Here is a 15889-nt window from a genome sequence, read left to right as displayed (position 1 = left end):
CGCTTTTCCTTTTTTAAGAAAGCCCTTCTTTGCTTTGATCTGTCAAAGATAGGTATGTATTACTGACTCTATCTCTTTTTTTTTAATTTAAAGAGATTGAGCAAAGAAGAAAATCACCAAAGTCCCTCTCAAATTACTAAATTTAAGGATTGACTATGATTTTTAAGAAGCAGTATTTTTAGGTGGCCAGCTTATCTTTGTCATCGTAGCTGCCCTTAATCTGTTTGACCTTTTCAGGAAATCCTTATAAAGGTTTTGAATAACACAATCACCTTGGCATGTTTACAACTGAGTGTGTTTCAACTTCTTGGATAGGAGAGAAAACGACAAAGGTGAAAATCTAAACTTTGTTAATCTTGGCCTTAGGGGCTGGCTTATATTTTGTCCCTTATAATCTTTTCCCAGAAATCAACTCAGTTACATAAAGGAAGGATCAGTAGCCAAGCATGAACTCAGAGCAAAGCCTTGTGGCTGCCTGGCGGTGAAAGCGTTAACAGGGCTGGGTAAGGCGATCCCTGAAATGAGTAAGACTCAGAGTTGTTAAAGTTCTCAAAGCGCTGGCAGCGGCAGCTCTTGGGGAAAAGGAAGCGAGTTGGAGGGAGCCCGGCCGAGCAGAGGATCAGCTGGGGTTACAAGCTCAAGGTTAGTGGCCCCCCGCACACCTCCCCCACGCTGACATCTTTGGAGAGCTATCTCAGGAAGGCAAGGCGCCATCTCTTGTCCTGGTGCGTCCTGTCTGCATTTCTTACTAGTGGGGCCACCCACCCTCCTGCCAAACCTCCTGGCTGCTGCGGTCACCCAAGGCTTGGCACTTGTGAAGGACAGAGGACCTCTTCCCAAGAGACTTTTCTAAACTGGAGACCTCTTTTCAGACATCCAAAAGGAAACTCTTCCTGGAACAAGGATCGTTTCCAGACTACACACACACACACACACACACACACACACACACCTGTATATGCTGCTCCATCTTGGTTTTTGCAGGCTGTGACCACAGTCCAGAATTCCTATCTCCTTCAGTTGAAACTGAGAACAATTGTCAAAGTAACTAAACAGGCTGCGCGGCTTTATCTTATGGGAGGAATATTGTCTCTGAGGCTAAAATAATCAGGGTGAAGAGGCAAAAAAAAAAAAAAAAGGAAAGAGGGAGAGACATAGGGAAGGAAGGCTAGGAAGGAGGGAGAGAGGGAGGGAGGAAGGAGGGAAAGAAGGAAGGAAAAAAAAAAGAAAAAAACTTCCAAGTACCATGGCCTGCAGTTGAGGCAAACCAATTTTTGAAAACAGTTTCTAGTAGAAATTTTTCTTGGATGTTGCTAGAATAAAATGAGGGGGAAAGATATATTGTGAAGGAAATAATTCTACATCTGCATGAGAGTCAGATATACTTATCTATGTAAATAACTTGTCTAGATGAACCTAGGGAAAGAAGGAGGAGTAGACAGCTTCCCGGAAATTGCATTCTCAATTCTCAAATTGAGAATTGAGCCTGACGGTTGGGGGATGTAATTTACCCCTCTGAGCCCTGGCTGAGAGAGGAGTGGGTATGCCGCTTCAACAGGCCAGGCTTGGCTCCCTGCTCTTGCCTTCCACGCGGAGAGGCAATGAGTAAGTAGTCAGTCACTGTGCTGAAAGCTCCCTCAGATCCTCCAGCAGGCAGAAGTCGGTCTTTACCTGCTAGCACTGATTCAGAATGAGTCATTTGAAACTTGGGTGCTGGAACAAAGTCCTTGCAAACTGCCTTATGAGACACTGCCTTCATGTAGGTGGGGTATACCTCTCAGAGCAGTCACATTTTTTCCCCTCTCTTCGTTTCTCACTCATACAGGCAGGAATTCTGAGGCTCTCAAGAGACCGGCTCTGCCCCCTTGGCTCAGCTGACCCTACAATGCGGACTCTGCCTTTCCAGGTCAGGACTGGAGCTTTAAAATAAAATGGATGATTTGACGTTACTTGATCTTCTGGAGTGCCCCGTTTGCTTTGAGAAGCTCGATGTCACAGCCAAAGTCCTGCCTTGCCAGCACACCTTCTGCAAACCATGTCTACAGAGGATTTTCAAGGCCCACAAGGAGCTGCGGTGCCCCGAATGCAGGACCCTGGTGTTTTGCAGCATCGAGGCCCTGCCGGCCAACCTGCTGCTCGTGCGTCTTCTGGATGGTGTGCGCTCGGGGCAGAGCGCGGGGAGAGCCGGCTCCTTCCGCAGGCCCGGCGTGCTGACCTCGCAGGACAGCAGGAAAAGCAGGACTAGCCCCAGAGGGCTGCAGTCCAGCCCTTTCCGCCTGGTGCCTAATATCAGGATCCACATGGATGGGGTAAGAAAGATCTTATTTGTTCCTATCATGTCCACTTGGAGGTTGGATTTGAGTGTACCAGCAATTAGGAATTATTCTCTTTTAGTTTCATTTCAGAGTGCTGCTGATGATTCCCCAGAGATTATCTTCTGTGGGCAGTGATCCTTTTACCAAAACTTGGTGGAATCCTGAGCCTATCTAATCCATCTAGAAATTCTCCTTAAAATGGTGAAAGCTTCCTAGGTTCTCTCTGCTTCTTGTTCAGAAGGTAATAGCACAAGGAAAGCCTTCCTGATTATATTTTTGGTCTTTCACTTCTGCAGTCCTGAGGCCAAACCAGTGCATGGGAAATGCATAGAGGATGGGAAAAAGAGAAAATAAATCCAACTGCTTTTTGCTTTTGAGATCTCTGAGTAGTTTCCAAATGTCAGGTTTTGTTTGAATTTTGCCCAAATCCCTCTTGCCACCCCCTAGTCATAAAGTGCTATTGTGATGATGCTCATTCATAATCGGTTGAAAGCTATGAAGATACTTGACGCTGGAAGACCGAGCGGGAGGGAAGCGTGTGTGTGGATGGACTGACTGATAGGGAAGGCTGGGCTGTGAAGTACAACAGATGTGTACCAGAGCCCCGCAGATGTGCCTTACTTTACAAAATGAATGAAACACCTAAAATGCACCTCAGCAGCTGCAAAAAAAAAAAAAAAAAAAAATGAACGGACCCACTGGAGCTGCACAGGCGATCACGTAACACCTCGGGTGTTTGGATAACGCGGTGCAGACTCATCCTGAGGACTTTACCTGACCTGGCTGTGAGCCTCCTTTTGGGAAGCTGTGTAAGGGTACGTCTGGAGAGAAGGACATGGTCCTTCTGAGTCTGGCAGGATTATTTGCACCGTCACCCCTGGAGTCAGTGTGCCAAAGTGGACACGCCAAGCTGTGGCCTGGGTCACTGGCATACTTAGAAAGTCAAAGCTGCATTCTGTCGTCTTACCAAAAGCAAGCTCCCACGACTCCCTGCTGTGAAGTCACAGCGGGTGGGAGGGTCTTCCAAGATTCCTTCCCCACACAGGAGAATAGCCTTGTGTTGTGCGTTCAGAGCAACTTTCTAAAATATTCCTTCCAACAGCTAACCCGTTCGCTGCAGCTCCAAGGTGCCCATGCAGCAGGAGAGTATGGAAACGTTCAAAAATGAGAGCAGGAAGAAGTGGGACATTGGTGTGATTTCTTCACTGCAGACTATTGCCGTTGTGCTTGTGAATGTGAACACATTCCAGAAAAGAGCCTGGCTCCCTTCTTTAAGTCTGCCTATTAGCCCTAGGTCTAGTCATCAATCAGAATCCACAGGCCTGGAGAAGGCGGGTGGGGGAGGGCAGCAAACTTTTCTCAAACAAGCCATGTTTATAGAGAGTCGGGTCAGCAAATCTCCCTTTGAATTCCTAAGACCCAGCCACCTCTCCCCTCCCCCACCCTGCAGAGTCTGACTTGCCTCCCGGTGCAGTATCGTCACTCACTAAGGCAGTGTCGCCAGACTGGGGGCACCAAGTCCCTTATTGCCTTGAATATTTTTGTTCATGTTTTCATCTTTTTTCTATAGGGCTATGTAGGTGAGAATAGGTAGCAACAAATAGATCCACAGTTAAATTTTTGAACCATAGAGGATTCCCAGGCCCCTCCTGGCATAGGGAGTTGTGGAGATGAGAGCTGGTCATACGTAAGAGACAGCCATTAAGATACTCCGTGTCCCTGGAACTCTTTCACAGGGACTTGTAACATCAGACCAAGGTGCCAGTGATGGGGTTGTGCCCTTCCTCCAAGCCACGCCGGACCAAATCCTGTCGTGAGGCTGACACACAGAACAAGGTCATTGAGAGCTCCTGCTTTCAGGCAGAACCTGTTTTAATAAAGATGCTCTGCAAGACAGCAGAGCTGGCAGCCATCCCCCAACCGCCCCTGTTTCCTTCATTTCCTGAGCTCACTTTTCTTGAAGTGTCTCATCTCATCCCTTTCGCTTCTCTCAGTGGGGAGTGAACAAACCCGTTCCCAGATGTAAATATGGCTGTCATTCTGCATCCTGTTTTATTCCCCAAAATATAGCTATCTTTCCTGTAAGTGTGAAAGCAATCATGCATCCCTCCATTCAGAGAATTGAAGATTGTCTGGGATGCCACACCGTTCTGAGAGTCAGAGGAGTGGACTTGCATCCTCTGTCGAATCCTCACCAAGTTACTTGCTGTCTCCGCCTCAGTTTACCCAGTTTAGTCAACAGTTAATAATACTTGCTCCCCACCTTCCCCAGGATGGTGTGAACACTATCTTTGCAGTGTACTCATATTGCCTTCGAAAGCATATGCCATGGAAATGCAAATCATTGTCATTATCATTAATTTAAACTTGCTGTATGACTTTGGGCAAGCCACTTAAGTTTGCTGGGTCTCAATTTAAAATTCTGTAAAATGGGAAAATGTATTGTAAAAATGGATAGCCATCGGTGAGTCTTAACTAATTAGTGTTTGCAAAGCACTTTGAGATCCTTAGATGAAAGGCATTTGGAAGATCATTATCAGAGTAAACATTATTATTGACTGTGTATTGTGCCCTGCTGTGCATGAGGCATTCTACAAAATACAAAAGGAGTGATAGCCCTTGCAGGAGAATGCAATAGGTATTATTATTATTGAACTTGATCCTATGATGAATCCAGACCAGGATGATACTAAGTATGAAGTACTTTCCTAAGAGGGCAAAAATAACCTGTTGTTGCAGGGTACCATTTTGTAAAACATCTCTTACAGAGGACTCAATGTTAACGTGGCCCTCTGAAAGAGTTCATTTAGCTTTCTGTCCGTGAGCTCTTTAAGCCCAAAATCTGTTCTGCTCACCAAGGCTCATCTAAAAAACAAGCTCATCAAGATCTTTTTGTTGGCTCGAAAAAGCCTGGTACTTCTTGTGCCAGCCAGCATGCTAGGGTGGAACCAAGAGTCACACTTCATGGTGCCAGCACAAGAGAGAAAAAATAGTCCATTGTGCCTACCTGTCTAAAACCCTCCCAAGTTGATTGTGTAAAAAGAAAACTTGAGAAATGGCTGTAGGTTTCCACAGCATGCAATTATTTCAAGGCAACAAGTGAGGTCAACAGACTCCCAGAAGGCCCCTGGCAGTGGGAATCCCACTGGTTCTGAGGCCAAAGGAACTTTGCAAGTCTAGGTGAAGATTATGGGCTCCAAAATAGCTGATCTCTCTTCCTCCTCACTCTGTTACCCTTTAAGAACATTTCTGAATTAGGATAGGCAGTAAAGCAACAAAGCTAAGAATTCGCGAACTTAGGTTTGAAAAATACAAGAATTCAAATCCTGCCTCTGCTGCTCAATAATTGTATACTTTGGATAAGTCACTTAAGCCTCAGGACCCCTACTTCCCCATGTGTAAATTGGAGATAATAGTAGTACCTACCTCAGAGGGCTGTTGTGAGAAACAAATGAGAGGATTCATGTCATTTATCTCTTAGCACATTGACGGGCTAATATTAAGTGCTCAATAAATATTAGCTGTTATTGTTATTGAAGTGAGCCAACACTTTCCACTCTAAATTACACACCCTCTTTTACCCCCTTGTTAATCGAGTGTCAGCTAGAGATGGTCCTTGGTACCCTGATTTCTGGCTCACTTTGTTTGTCTCCAGATGCTCCATGGCCATGATTGAGAAGTGTGTCTTCCCAGCATGTGTTGGTTTGGCAGCTCACTTTCAAGACCCCTTAGGAGCTAGGAGTTGATTCTAGGAGAAAACTCACTAGCCAACTTCACTTCCCCAAATAGCAAGCTCAAAGGAAAACCACAGGCAGGGCAAGAAGCTGGCCCACTTTGCCAGCATCATCAGTTCTTCATTAACCTTTCTATCTTACCTTCCCTCTGCCTCTCACTATCCCCACCACAAATGTTGCAGCCCTGGATCTTGCAGGGCTGAACTTTCTCCTCCTTTGTTATGCATCATGCCAAGCACCACACACATTCCTGTCTTACTTGTCGCATCTCAGCAAGAACACACCTGCCACTTCCAGCACATAGACCAGGTGGCTGTGTCCTAGAAACTTTTTCAGTTAGTGTTGCAAAGCAACCGAGGGGGGCAAATGAGGTCAGAAAGCACATGAGGGAATTGGGGCCGGGTAGAAACGATAAGGCATCCAGCTCCTTTCCTGGGTCTCAGCTGCTGTGTCCTGCAGCAGAGCTGTGACACAGGCAATGGTTTCTGCTAAATCTGCAAGGGAACTGAAACCATTCCAAGCCTCTGAAAACTGCAGGCTGGTGCCACCTGGGTCAGCGAGGGCCACATGAGGCAGGTGGAGGAAAACACAAAAGTAGGAGCTGAGACTGAGAAGTCAGGAGACCCAGGTGGTTCTCCAGCTTCACACCCATTTGTCAACCCTTTTAAAAACCACATGGCCCCCAAATTGGCCCTGCCCCCAACCTCTTACGATGTACCTCCTTCCTAGTTACAGTGCCCTCCCTTTTATTGCTGGCTACAGTGTTCAAGCGTTGTGGTCACAAGGAGCTGGGTTTGTGCTGGGATTCAATTATTTGGTAGCTGTGAGGCCTTAGGCAAGTCACTTAATCTCCCTGACTCTCAATTTCCGTATTTGGATAATGGAGATAATAGTGATAATCCGTATATCATAAGGCTATTGTAAGATTAAAATGAGATAGTGTATGTAGAAGCTTAGTACAAGTACCTGGTTCATAATAGATGTTAATAAATGTTAGCAACAGTCAATAACAAAACAATAATAGAGGAGAAAGTCAGCTGCATTGGATTTGACATTCTTTGCACCTACACATAAACATGCAGAGAACTCCATTAAAAAATTAAGCAAAGGGAATAGCAAAAGGAAAGAGATTTCTCAGAAAGACAAAACTACAGTGATGGAAATAGTGATTTTTCAGTGGTTGCCAGGGGCTATGGGTTGGGAGAGGATGTGACTAAAAGGGAATACCATGAGGGAGTTTTACGGGGTGATGGAACTGTTCCGTATCCTAATTGTGTTAGTGGTTAAATGAATCTATACATGTATTAAAATTCATAGAAATATGCACAAAGGGAAAAAAGTCCATTTTACTGTATGATAATGCTTAAAATAATATTTTGAAGAAAGAAAAGGAGCTCTTATACATTTCTTTTCACCTCTGCTGGAGTTTCACCTGGCCCACTCTGATTTCCTTTCATCTCTGTGTGTAGTGGGTCCATGCTATTTCTGAGAAGGACTTTGCCATCAACATAATGATCAACATAATTCCTACCGGTGAGCTCTTCTCTGTTTTAGCGAGCCATTCTATTACCTGCTTCGATTTTCTCATCAGTTAAAAGTATCTGGCCCAACAATGGACAAACACAACAGCTTGTCCCCCATGGGATGGCCAAGGCAGAGGGGCGGGGCACAAGGCTTTCCTTTCTCAACCTCAATTATCCACCCTGTGCACTGCGGGCATGTCACCTAAGGGATTAGCCAATGCATATTTTTTGTGTTGTTTTCATTTCCTCTTAGGAAAGGTTGCCTGCTCACCTGTCCCTTTATACTATGAAGAGATTATGAAGCCAGGGAAAGTGCTTGCTCAGCCTTTTACTCACAAAGAGCATCCTCATCCATTTCATTCCAGATACCATTACATAGCGTTGGGATTAGCTGGGACCAGCTCAAATACAGCTCTCCTCAATTTCTTTATCTTCTTCTTTCCTTTCCCATTTTTTAAATTCATGCTTATATATTAGGCCAATCTTTCATAAGGTGTACAGTACTCTGTAAGGTATTAATGGATGTTCCATAAAGCTCCAGGGTCAAACAAACCTGAGATTAAAACAGAGAGAAATGTTTTTTCTTTGCTACGGGACATTTCAAGACTTTTAGCATGCTAACAAATTGTGAATCTCTAAGTGGTGGGATATTTAAATATATATATATTTTCCAATTTCTATGACAGTGGCACCTCCTCTCCCTCCTTTTATTAGCATCTTGAGTAATATTCATTGTCCACGGAACAAATTTTGGAAAATGCTGTGTCATACTAATGCAGAGGTAGCTGAGCCCCCAAAGAGAACCCCTATTGTAGTTAGAGATTATTGACTCATTCCAAGAAGAGTTTTAGGCAAGTTCTTGCCATTAGAAGATATTCTGGGGAAACTGAAACTCACTATCACCGCCATCTGCAGTATTTATTTAGCTCCTCCCAGTGTCCAGCTACAGGCACTGTGGGAACCTATACATACAGCAAGGTAAAGGTTCTTGCCTTCCCAGTGCTTACCATCTAATGGTAAAACCAACCAGTCAGTATACATGTATATACACACATGTATATGTAAACACACATGCATATTATATATACTGTGTATATGTATATCTACTGTACCATGTATGTATATATATTCAGGATTTAAATATATTATCCACCATAAGATGTATCATTTATTTAGTTCTAGCTCTTAAGGAAAAAAAGAAGCACTACCATGTTAGATGTTCACTGTAAGATACATCCAATTTTAGAAACATTACGATATGCAAAAAGGAGAGTCTTACTCAAGAGTGCATCTTGTCTGATTCTGTTTATATAAAATTCCAGAAATGGCAAGACTGTAAACTATAATTTTTATTGGGTAATCCAAATGTTTTATGTGATGGTATATAGGTTTGTCTAAATACATCAAACTGTACACTTAAAAAGAGTACATTTTTTTGTATGTAAATTATAACCTAATAAAGATTATTATGGTAGAGAAGTCTTAGACTGAAGAAATGATGGTTTATGAAAATGTCAGGCATTGAGGTGGTTCAGTGTGAGAGAAATGAAGCTTGGCCAATAAAAAGAAACTTCCTGTAAAAAAAAAAAAATAGGTGTTTCAGCAGTCAGGAAGGTCAAAGGATGAAAAGGCAGGGTGTTCTGGGCAGGTGGGTGCTAGGAAAGGCAGAGCAGGATGGGGATCTCTTGATTAGAATGGAAGTTGGACGAGAGGGAGGAGAGGAAACAGGTGGAGAAAAGACAGGGTGACTGGATACCTGGCTTCAGAAGCACCACCAGGGAGACACATGTCAATTACTCTCTGTGATAAAGTCTCTCTGGTGCCAAACTGGTTACAGGTCATCATGTGGCCTATGGGCCGTATCTACCTGATGGATCAATGCAGCCAAACAAGCTGTCTCTACTCCAAGCAGGTGGCTGAGCTTACTGGGTAACTAAGGAGTAGTCTCCACTTCACTGGCAGACAGAGACATTCTTTTCCATTGAAACGGTCAGGTAACCAGATAACCCCAGCACCTAGAAGCACAAGCCAGTGCATCCAAAGCAAGTGGTAGAACACCGGCAAGGAAAGACCAGTCCGTTCATCATGAGCAGCTTCCTGCATCTTGGGTCTGTGTCAACCTCCAGGGTCACACTGCTCTAGATCCCCAGCTCAGAAGCCAGGGCATTCAACAGACTGCTCCTAAGTGCCTGCTGTGTGCCAGGCTCTGTCTTGAAAGCTCATACCACTCAAAGCTCATACCAGGGATGCTCATGAGCTCAGACTCCAGGACTCAAATAGTAGCTGAGTTCACCTCAGATATCTCTCAGTTACTCCAATCTTTCTTCCAAGCACAGGGAAAACAGGCAGCTTGTCTTGTCCCTCAATACAATGCTTGGAGGACCTAGCCTACAGCCTGGCTCTTATTACGAACCCCCAAATACTTTTTGAATAGATGCATAAATAAATGAACACATCATGTCTATGGTAGACTTCACGGCCTCATGCAATAACTCCTCAGGATGCAGAAATGAACTCTTCAAGAATCAAGCCATTACAGGGCTACATGAGGAATGAGCAACACATTACATTAGGTGTAAAGTCACGTGGTGACTGAAGTATTCTAGATATGAATCCCCTAATTGAATACCTTTCAGGGTGACAAACAGCACTCTCTGGAAAACACAGTGGGCCAGGTTCAAAACCCACTTGGCTCATGAATTGCTAACCCTGTGAAGATGGGAAATGCCACCCCATATATGGCTAAACTCCTGCGTCAGATACCGCAACTTGTATGTGTGTCTTTCGTCTTAGGAGAAACACTTTATCTTGAGCTAATCGACACTTAGTCACAGGGATACCAGTGAGGGAAAAGAAGAGGCTCTAAAAGAATTGGCCACTAATTATAAGCTGAATGGACCTGGCCTCTGATATGAAGGGAAGGCAGCTTTTCATGTAGGAAGGTGGGCCCTGTACCTCACACACTGCCAAAGCACATCACAGATATATAAAATATACATAACATAAAATTTGCCATTTTAGCCATTTTTAGGAATATAGTCCAGTGACATTAAGTACATTTCCATTGTTGTACAACCATCACCACGATCCATCTCCAGAACTCTTTCGTCATCCCATGCTGAAATTCTGTACCCATTTAAACACTAACTTCCCATTGCCCCCTCAGTACATAGATATTTTTTAAAACTTCTTTCTGAATAAGAATAGGCATTTTAGTATCATTTTAAAAATATGTATTCCAATTTTCTGCTGCTTCTGACCTAAGATTCGCAATGAGATAAGTAAACAAGATAATGCTGTGATTCAGAACAAAGGCTCTGTTCATGTGTACTGGCTGTGTGCTTCTGGGCAAGTTACTTAGCCACTCTGAGCATCATTGCTGTAAAATGGAAATAATAAGCTCACTTCATAATGTTACGGGGAGGATTTAATGGGGTGATACGTGTAAAGTGCTTAGTACAGGGTCTGGACAAAGTAAGCTTTGAAGGGTTAACTGTCTGCTTGCAGTCATACAAGCAGGTTAATCTTTGAAGGTATGGCCACACTTACAGTAGTTGGACTCTGCTCTTTTACTGCGTTGTAGACACGCAGATAACAGTGATCTTGGCATCATTTGGCAGATAAATCAAGATAATTCTTGTAAAGGTCCTGGCACAAGGCGTGACACACAGTAAATTCAGTGACAATAAATGTGAGGCGTTGTTGTTCTTATTTCCTAAGTCTCATTTGGGCAGTAGACATGTATGGGATGACTTATATGAGTAAGACCCTTGGCTAGGCTCCAGTGGAGAACAAAGTAAGAAAGATAGGATATTTGCCCTCAAAGGGCTTATGGTCTTTGGGGAGACAGCCATGTAAACTAATAATTATGATGCAGTTAATAGATCTTTTAAAACAAAGGACTTACTATGTGTCAGGCACTGAATAAAGCACTTTTAGACTCGCAGTCTCACTTAACTCTACAACCCACTGAGATGGGTGCTACTGTTTACTCTATGTTACATATCAGAGGTTTGTGCTCAGTAAGTGTTAATATAAGAAAACACAATGGGAGAAAATGGTTACAGACCAAAATTTAGCATCCCTGCCTCTGTGTTCAGGGCAGTTATTGAGGTTGCACTTGTTTAAAATGCAGATGATCTGAATTCTAATCACTCAGCATTCCCAGAAACCCATGACGCTGAGAATTGCAAACCTCAGAATACACATACAGCACATACGTTGGATGATGAGATCTGGCATCATGGTCTCAATGCTGCTGGTTTTGAAAAATGTGCCTTTGAGCCACCATTTGCATGCACAGCGTGGAAAGCCAAGAGAAGAGGTGAGAAAACTTGGGACATTCACTGTTACCCTTCCCTGAGAGGCTGGTAGGAAAACTTCAGCTGAGAACATCAGCGAAACTGCCAGTTTGAAGAAGACAAGAAGGAAACTGTCCACCTAATTGAGAAACTGGCCCACTTGGCTGACTGCAGCCCATCCTCAGGTCTCAGTGTAGCCTTTACTCCTCCAGGAAGTCAGCTCTGTCCCAAATCCTAAGCCGGCCATAGATTCCTCCTCTGGTTCCCAGAGTCCCCGGGGCTACCCTCCAGCCTCCGCAGCACACATCAGGCTGTACAATACGGTATTGTCTGCTCACTTCTCTCTCCTACTGGCCTATAAGCTCCATGAGGTTAAGGAGGTGTCTTGTCTCCTCACTGCCTAGCACAGTGCCTGAATGCAACCAGCGTCAATACATATTTAACTATTGAATACATAGTGTTCGCCAGACTACAAGAAACTGCAGTTAGACTCAGCAGCTTCATGACTGAGGCACTCCTGGTATCTTCCCCTGAGGCTAGAGGAAAGGGGACATACCAACCATTTTGTCCCCAGGATCCCTTCCAGCCCCTGTCTTGCTGACAAGGGCGTTTCTTGACTTCAAGCCAGGTGTGTTAGGAACGGCATGCAGGTGCTTGCAGGGCATTCAGAGGTAGTTGGGAGGTGAAAAAAGAAGTCAAACCAGAATGGAGCCAGAGAGAGAGAACACCAACTGACAGACAGCCCTCAGCCCTCTGAGCAGGTTGCCCTGCTTTTGCAGAATTAAGGATGATGTTGCCACACACAAAGAAGTATTTTAATTGGTTGCCAAGGCAATGCCGCAGAATCAGTGGGCCTGGAGTAGGAATAGAACTCTGCAGAGCTGTGTTCAGAAAGGGTTTTCGTCTGTGATATTAACAAGCTGCAAGGATATGAGAAAGGCAAGGCTGCAATAAATCTTATTTGGGGCCTCTGCTTAATAAACGGGAATGGTCGAGAAGTGGAGGGGCAGAAAACTTCCCCTCTGGGCTCTCTGGAGTAGCAGGAGATGTAATCTTGTGGATTTCAGACATCTCCTTGGAGTGGTGAACTCCCATAGATAAGGGAACTCCAAGAAGATTAGTTCCATGCTTGAAAGAAGGAAGAATGGGGTGACTGCAGAATGGAAGGAGATGAAAGTGTTGTCTTCCTCTTAAGAGATTATAAAAAGTATCCAGGATGCAGGAGCCTGCATTTTAACAGAAAGAACATTGACCATCTCCTCCTCTACTTCCCTTTGTATTAGAAAGGAAAAGAATTTTCAATTAGTGTTTCTTTTATTGTTTGTTTGTTTTCTGAAATTTTTGAAACACTAGGATTTTTTTTCACAATCATGACACTTTGTGGTTGAGACTTGTCCTCAGTTTCCTAACTTCTCCATTCCACTTGCTGTCCCAAGGCCTAGAAAATCAAGCAAACTTTGTCACGTGGAGTACTTATCCTGATTACTTGGGTGGGGAAGAAGGGACCAGGAAAGAGAGAAGCCGGAGAGGAGGTGGACATAGTTATTAATTAGCATCTTAATAACTACTACCATCACGTAGCACACACTGTGTGCCAGACACTGTGCAAAATAAGCATAGTTTCCTTGAATCCCCCCAACAAACCATTGGTAGTCCATGTTATTTTCCCATTTACAGATGAAGAAAGTACTAGGAAGTGGCAGAGCCAGGATTTGAACCAAGTCTGCCTACATCCAAGGACTGGACTCTTAACCAGATCAGTCAGGGTGACCCAGACAAGTATGGTGTTTCCTTGGAACCCTGTGGAGCCCTGCACTGTCTACCCTTGCTGGTTGGTGCCTGTTGGCACCAATGTCACCATTCTATGTTGTTGATAAGCTTCCAGAGCATGATGTAATCTGAAGCCAATCCAACTCTATGTTAATGATATGCTATGTCTTAGCTGGATGCTACTTGGTCTGAAATTTAAGGATTTAAGCAGTAGAAGTGAGTGTAGGTGAATAGAGAGGGAGACGAGAGAGGGAGAAATAGAGTCAGAGAAAAGAGGAGGGGAGGGAAGGAGAAAGGCAGGAAAGGTGCATGTGAGATCTAGACAGGGGCAACAAAAACCAGAGAGGAAGAAGGAGAAAAGGGAGGAAAGCTGATCGAGGGACCAAGCGTGCAAGGGAGGAAACCTTGGAAGATATGTTATCAGGAGACGTGACAAGCTCTGATTGAGAACTAGTCTGCTTTTCCTAGAAATGTAAACAGTTAGAGTCAGAACAAAATATTATGTTCCATTCCTTTTGGAAACTTGTCATCTGGCTAGGCAAAATGATCCCTTGCAGCGGGGAGAAACAGAGCCTGAAATTCAGGAAAGTCAGCTTCTAATCCTGTTTTAGCTGAGAACCGACCGTGTGACATGAAATGTACCTGAGTGCTTAATAAATGTCAGCAATTACTGTGGTTACAGGAAAAGTCCCAGATTCTCCAAGTCTCAGGATTCCAGCATCTCAAATTTTAAAATTTGCCCTCTTCCTATTTGACGGAGTATGCAAATGATACAGAAGTATTTGCATTTATGTTTTTAAGAAATAAATTTAAAGATTTTCAGGAAAAATAGCTACCAGTTTTTAGCCTTTGTAGTCTTCAAGGACCTATAGTAAATACTATAACTGCAAAAGCTTTAATCCACAGAGCATCACTGTTTTACTGATGAGGAAGCTGAGGCTCAGGAGTACTGAGTATCTTGCCCAAAGTGACTGCTATAGACTGACTCCAAGCACACGTTCTTGACCATCACGTTATGCCGGCTCATCCAGCAGTACAGGAGCGCTGCCTCCCTTATGCAAAGAGTAAACATAGCACATATTTTTTTATTTATTAACATGGCATTAGTAAATTTCTCTCAAGTCATACTACCTGTGTAAATCTTGTTGTTCCAGAATCTCATGGTACTAACCACATGTGCAGGGTCTGTGGGAGTCTTCTAATTCCTTTGTAATCTAGACGCTCACATCTAAAAGAGATCCTGAAGGTCCTCCAAGCCAGCCAATCAGCTCTCCTATTCTTCGGTCCTCTCTTTGACTTCCCACAGAGAAGCATGCATAACTTTTGCCTTCAAATCTCAGTGTGGGGAGTTTTCTGTGCTTGAACACTCTCCATTCCCTCACCTCCGGACAATAATATTAGAAAAATCTTCCTGAAATTGAGCCACACAAAACACACCTGCCCTCTCTTTCCATGGGAGCCTACAGGTCTTTGAAGGCAACTCAGGAGGGTTGCAGCTGATATTTGTGTGTTGTTTTCAATCTTACTTTCTCTAGGCTGAAGCATTTTGCCTAGTTCACCTGGTGAGCTGGTTTAAGTTCTCCTAACCCAGGGGGCGAGATAGAGGAATAAGAGCAGGGTCTCTGAAGTCATGAGGACTGATTTCAGATCCCGCTTCAACCTCTTGTTAGCTGTATGAATTTGGGTAAGTCATTTAACCTCCCGGAGCCTCCATCTCTTTATCTGGGAATGGGGTAACATACAATTTACTCCATATATTGGTTCTGAAGATTAAATGAGATAAGACGTGTGACACACTCAAGAACTGGTCCATAAGTGCAATCAGCACATGTTGATGATTTTTGTCATTCTTTAGTGTTGTTATTGCAACTCTCTCTGCATAGGCATCCATCTTATTCCACTGAGGGCACCTGGTCCGGGATCCAGTTGTTTTTTGCTTAAACCTCCCACCCAGGGTTTTGTCCCACCCATAAAAGATGTCTAAAGTATCTCCATGCTGGGATTTCAGGTGGCTCCCAGGAAGAATTGCCATACTCCTAGAGGCTCTCTCTTGAGATCTCTTCCTTGCAAGGAGCCTCTAGCCGTAACAAACCTTGATAAACAACATTTTAACAGGAAGGCTACTCTTGAAAGTACTATAGAAAGCAAAATATTTGTTTTTATTCTGTAAGCTTTGGAGGGCACATGTATCATTCTGTGGGTGTATGGTAGGCTACTGGTATAAATTAAATTCCATGAAAGGAAGA

The 15889-nt window shown here is 43.9% G+C and overlaps 1 protein-coding gene across 5 annotated transcripts in view; it reads left to right on the top strand.

Moving 5' to 3' along the window:
- Positions 1-405: 405 nt before the first annotated feature.
- SH3RF2 (SH3 domain containing ring finger 2) overlaps positions 406-15889 on the top strand; it is a 126114-nt gene continuing 110630 nt past the window's right edge. For 4 of the 5 annotated variants that reach the window (XM_070233109.1, XM_001917882.5, XM_014730596.3 and 1 more), the window contains exons 1-2: positions 406-642; positions 1826-2309. In XM_070233109.1, coding sequence (XP_070089210.1) covers positions 1932-2309 — 378 coding nt within the window. In that variant the 5' untranslated portion in view covers positions 406-642; positions 1826-1931. Of the gene's footprint in view, positions 643-1535; positions 1606-1825; positions 2310-15889 lie in introns of those variants that run through there. The other variant, XM_023617496.2, reaches the window with a different exon arrangement.

The sequence above is a fragment of the Equus caballus genome, chromosome 14 (assembly GCF_041296265.1).
Source record: "Equus caballus isolate H_3958 breed thoroughbred chromosome 14, TB-T2T, whole genome shotgun sequence".
Taxonomy (NCBI): domain Eukaryota; kingdom Metazoa; phylum Chordata; class Mammalia; order Perissodactyla; family Equidae; genus Equus; species Equus caballus.
The sequence above is the reverse complement of the archived record's forward strand: the minus strand, read 5'-3'. Positions and strand labels throughout refer to the sequence as shown.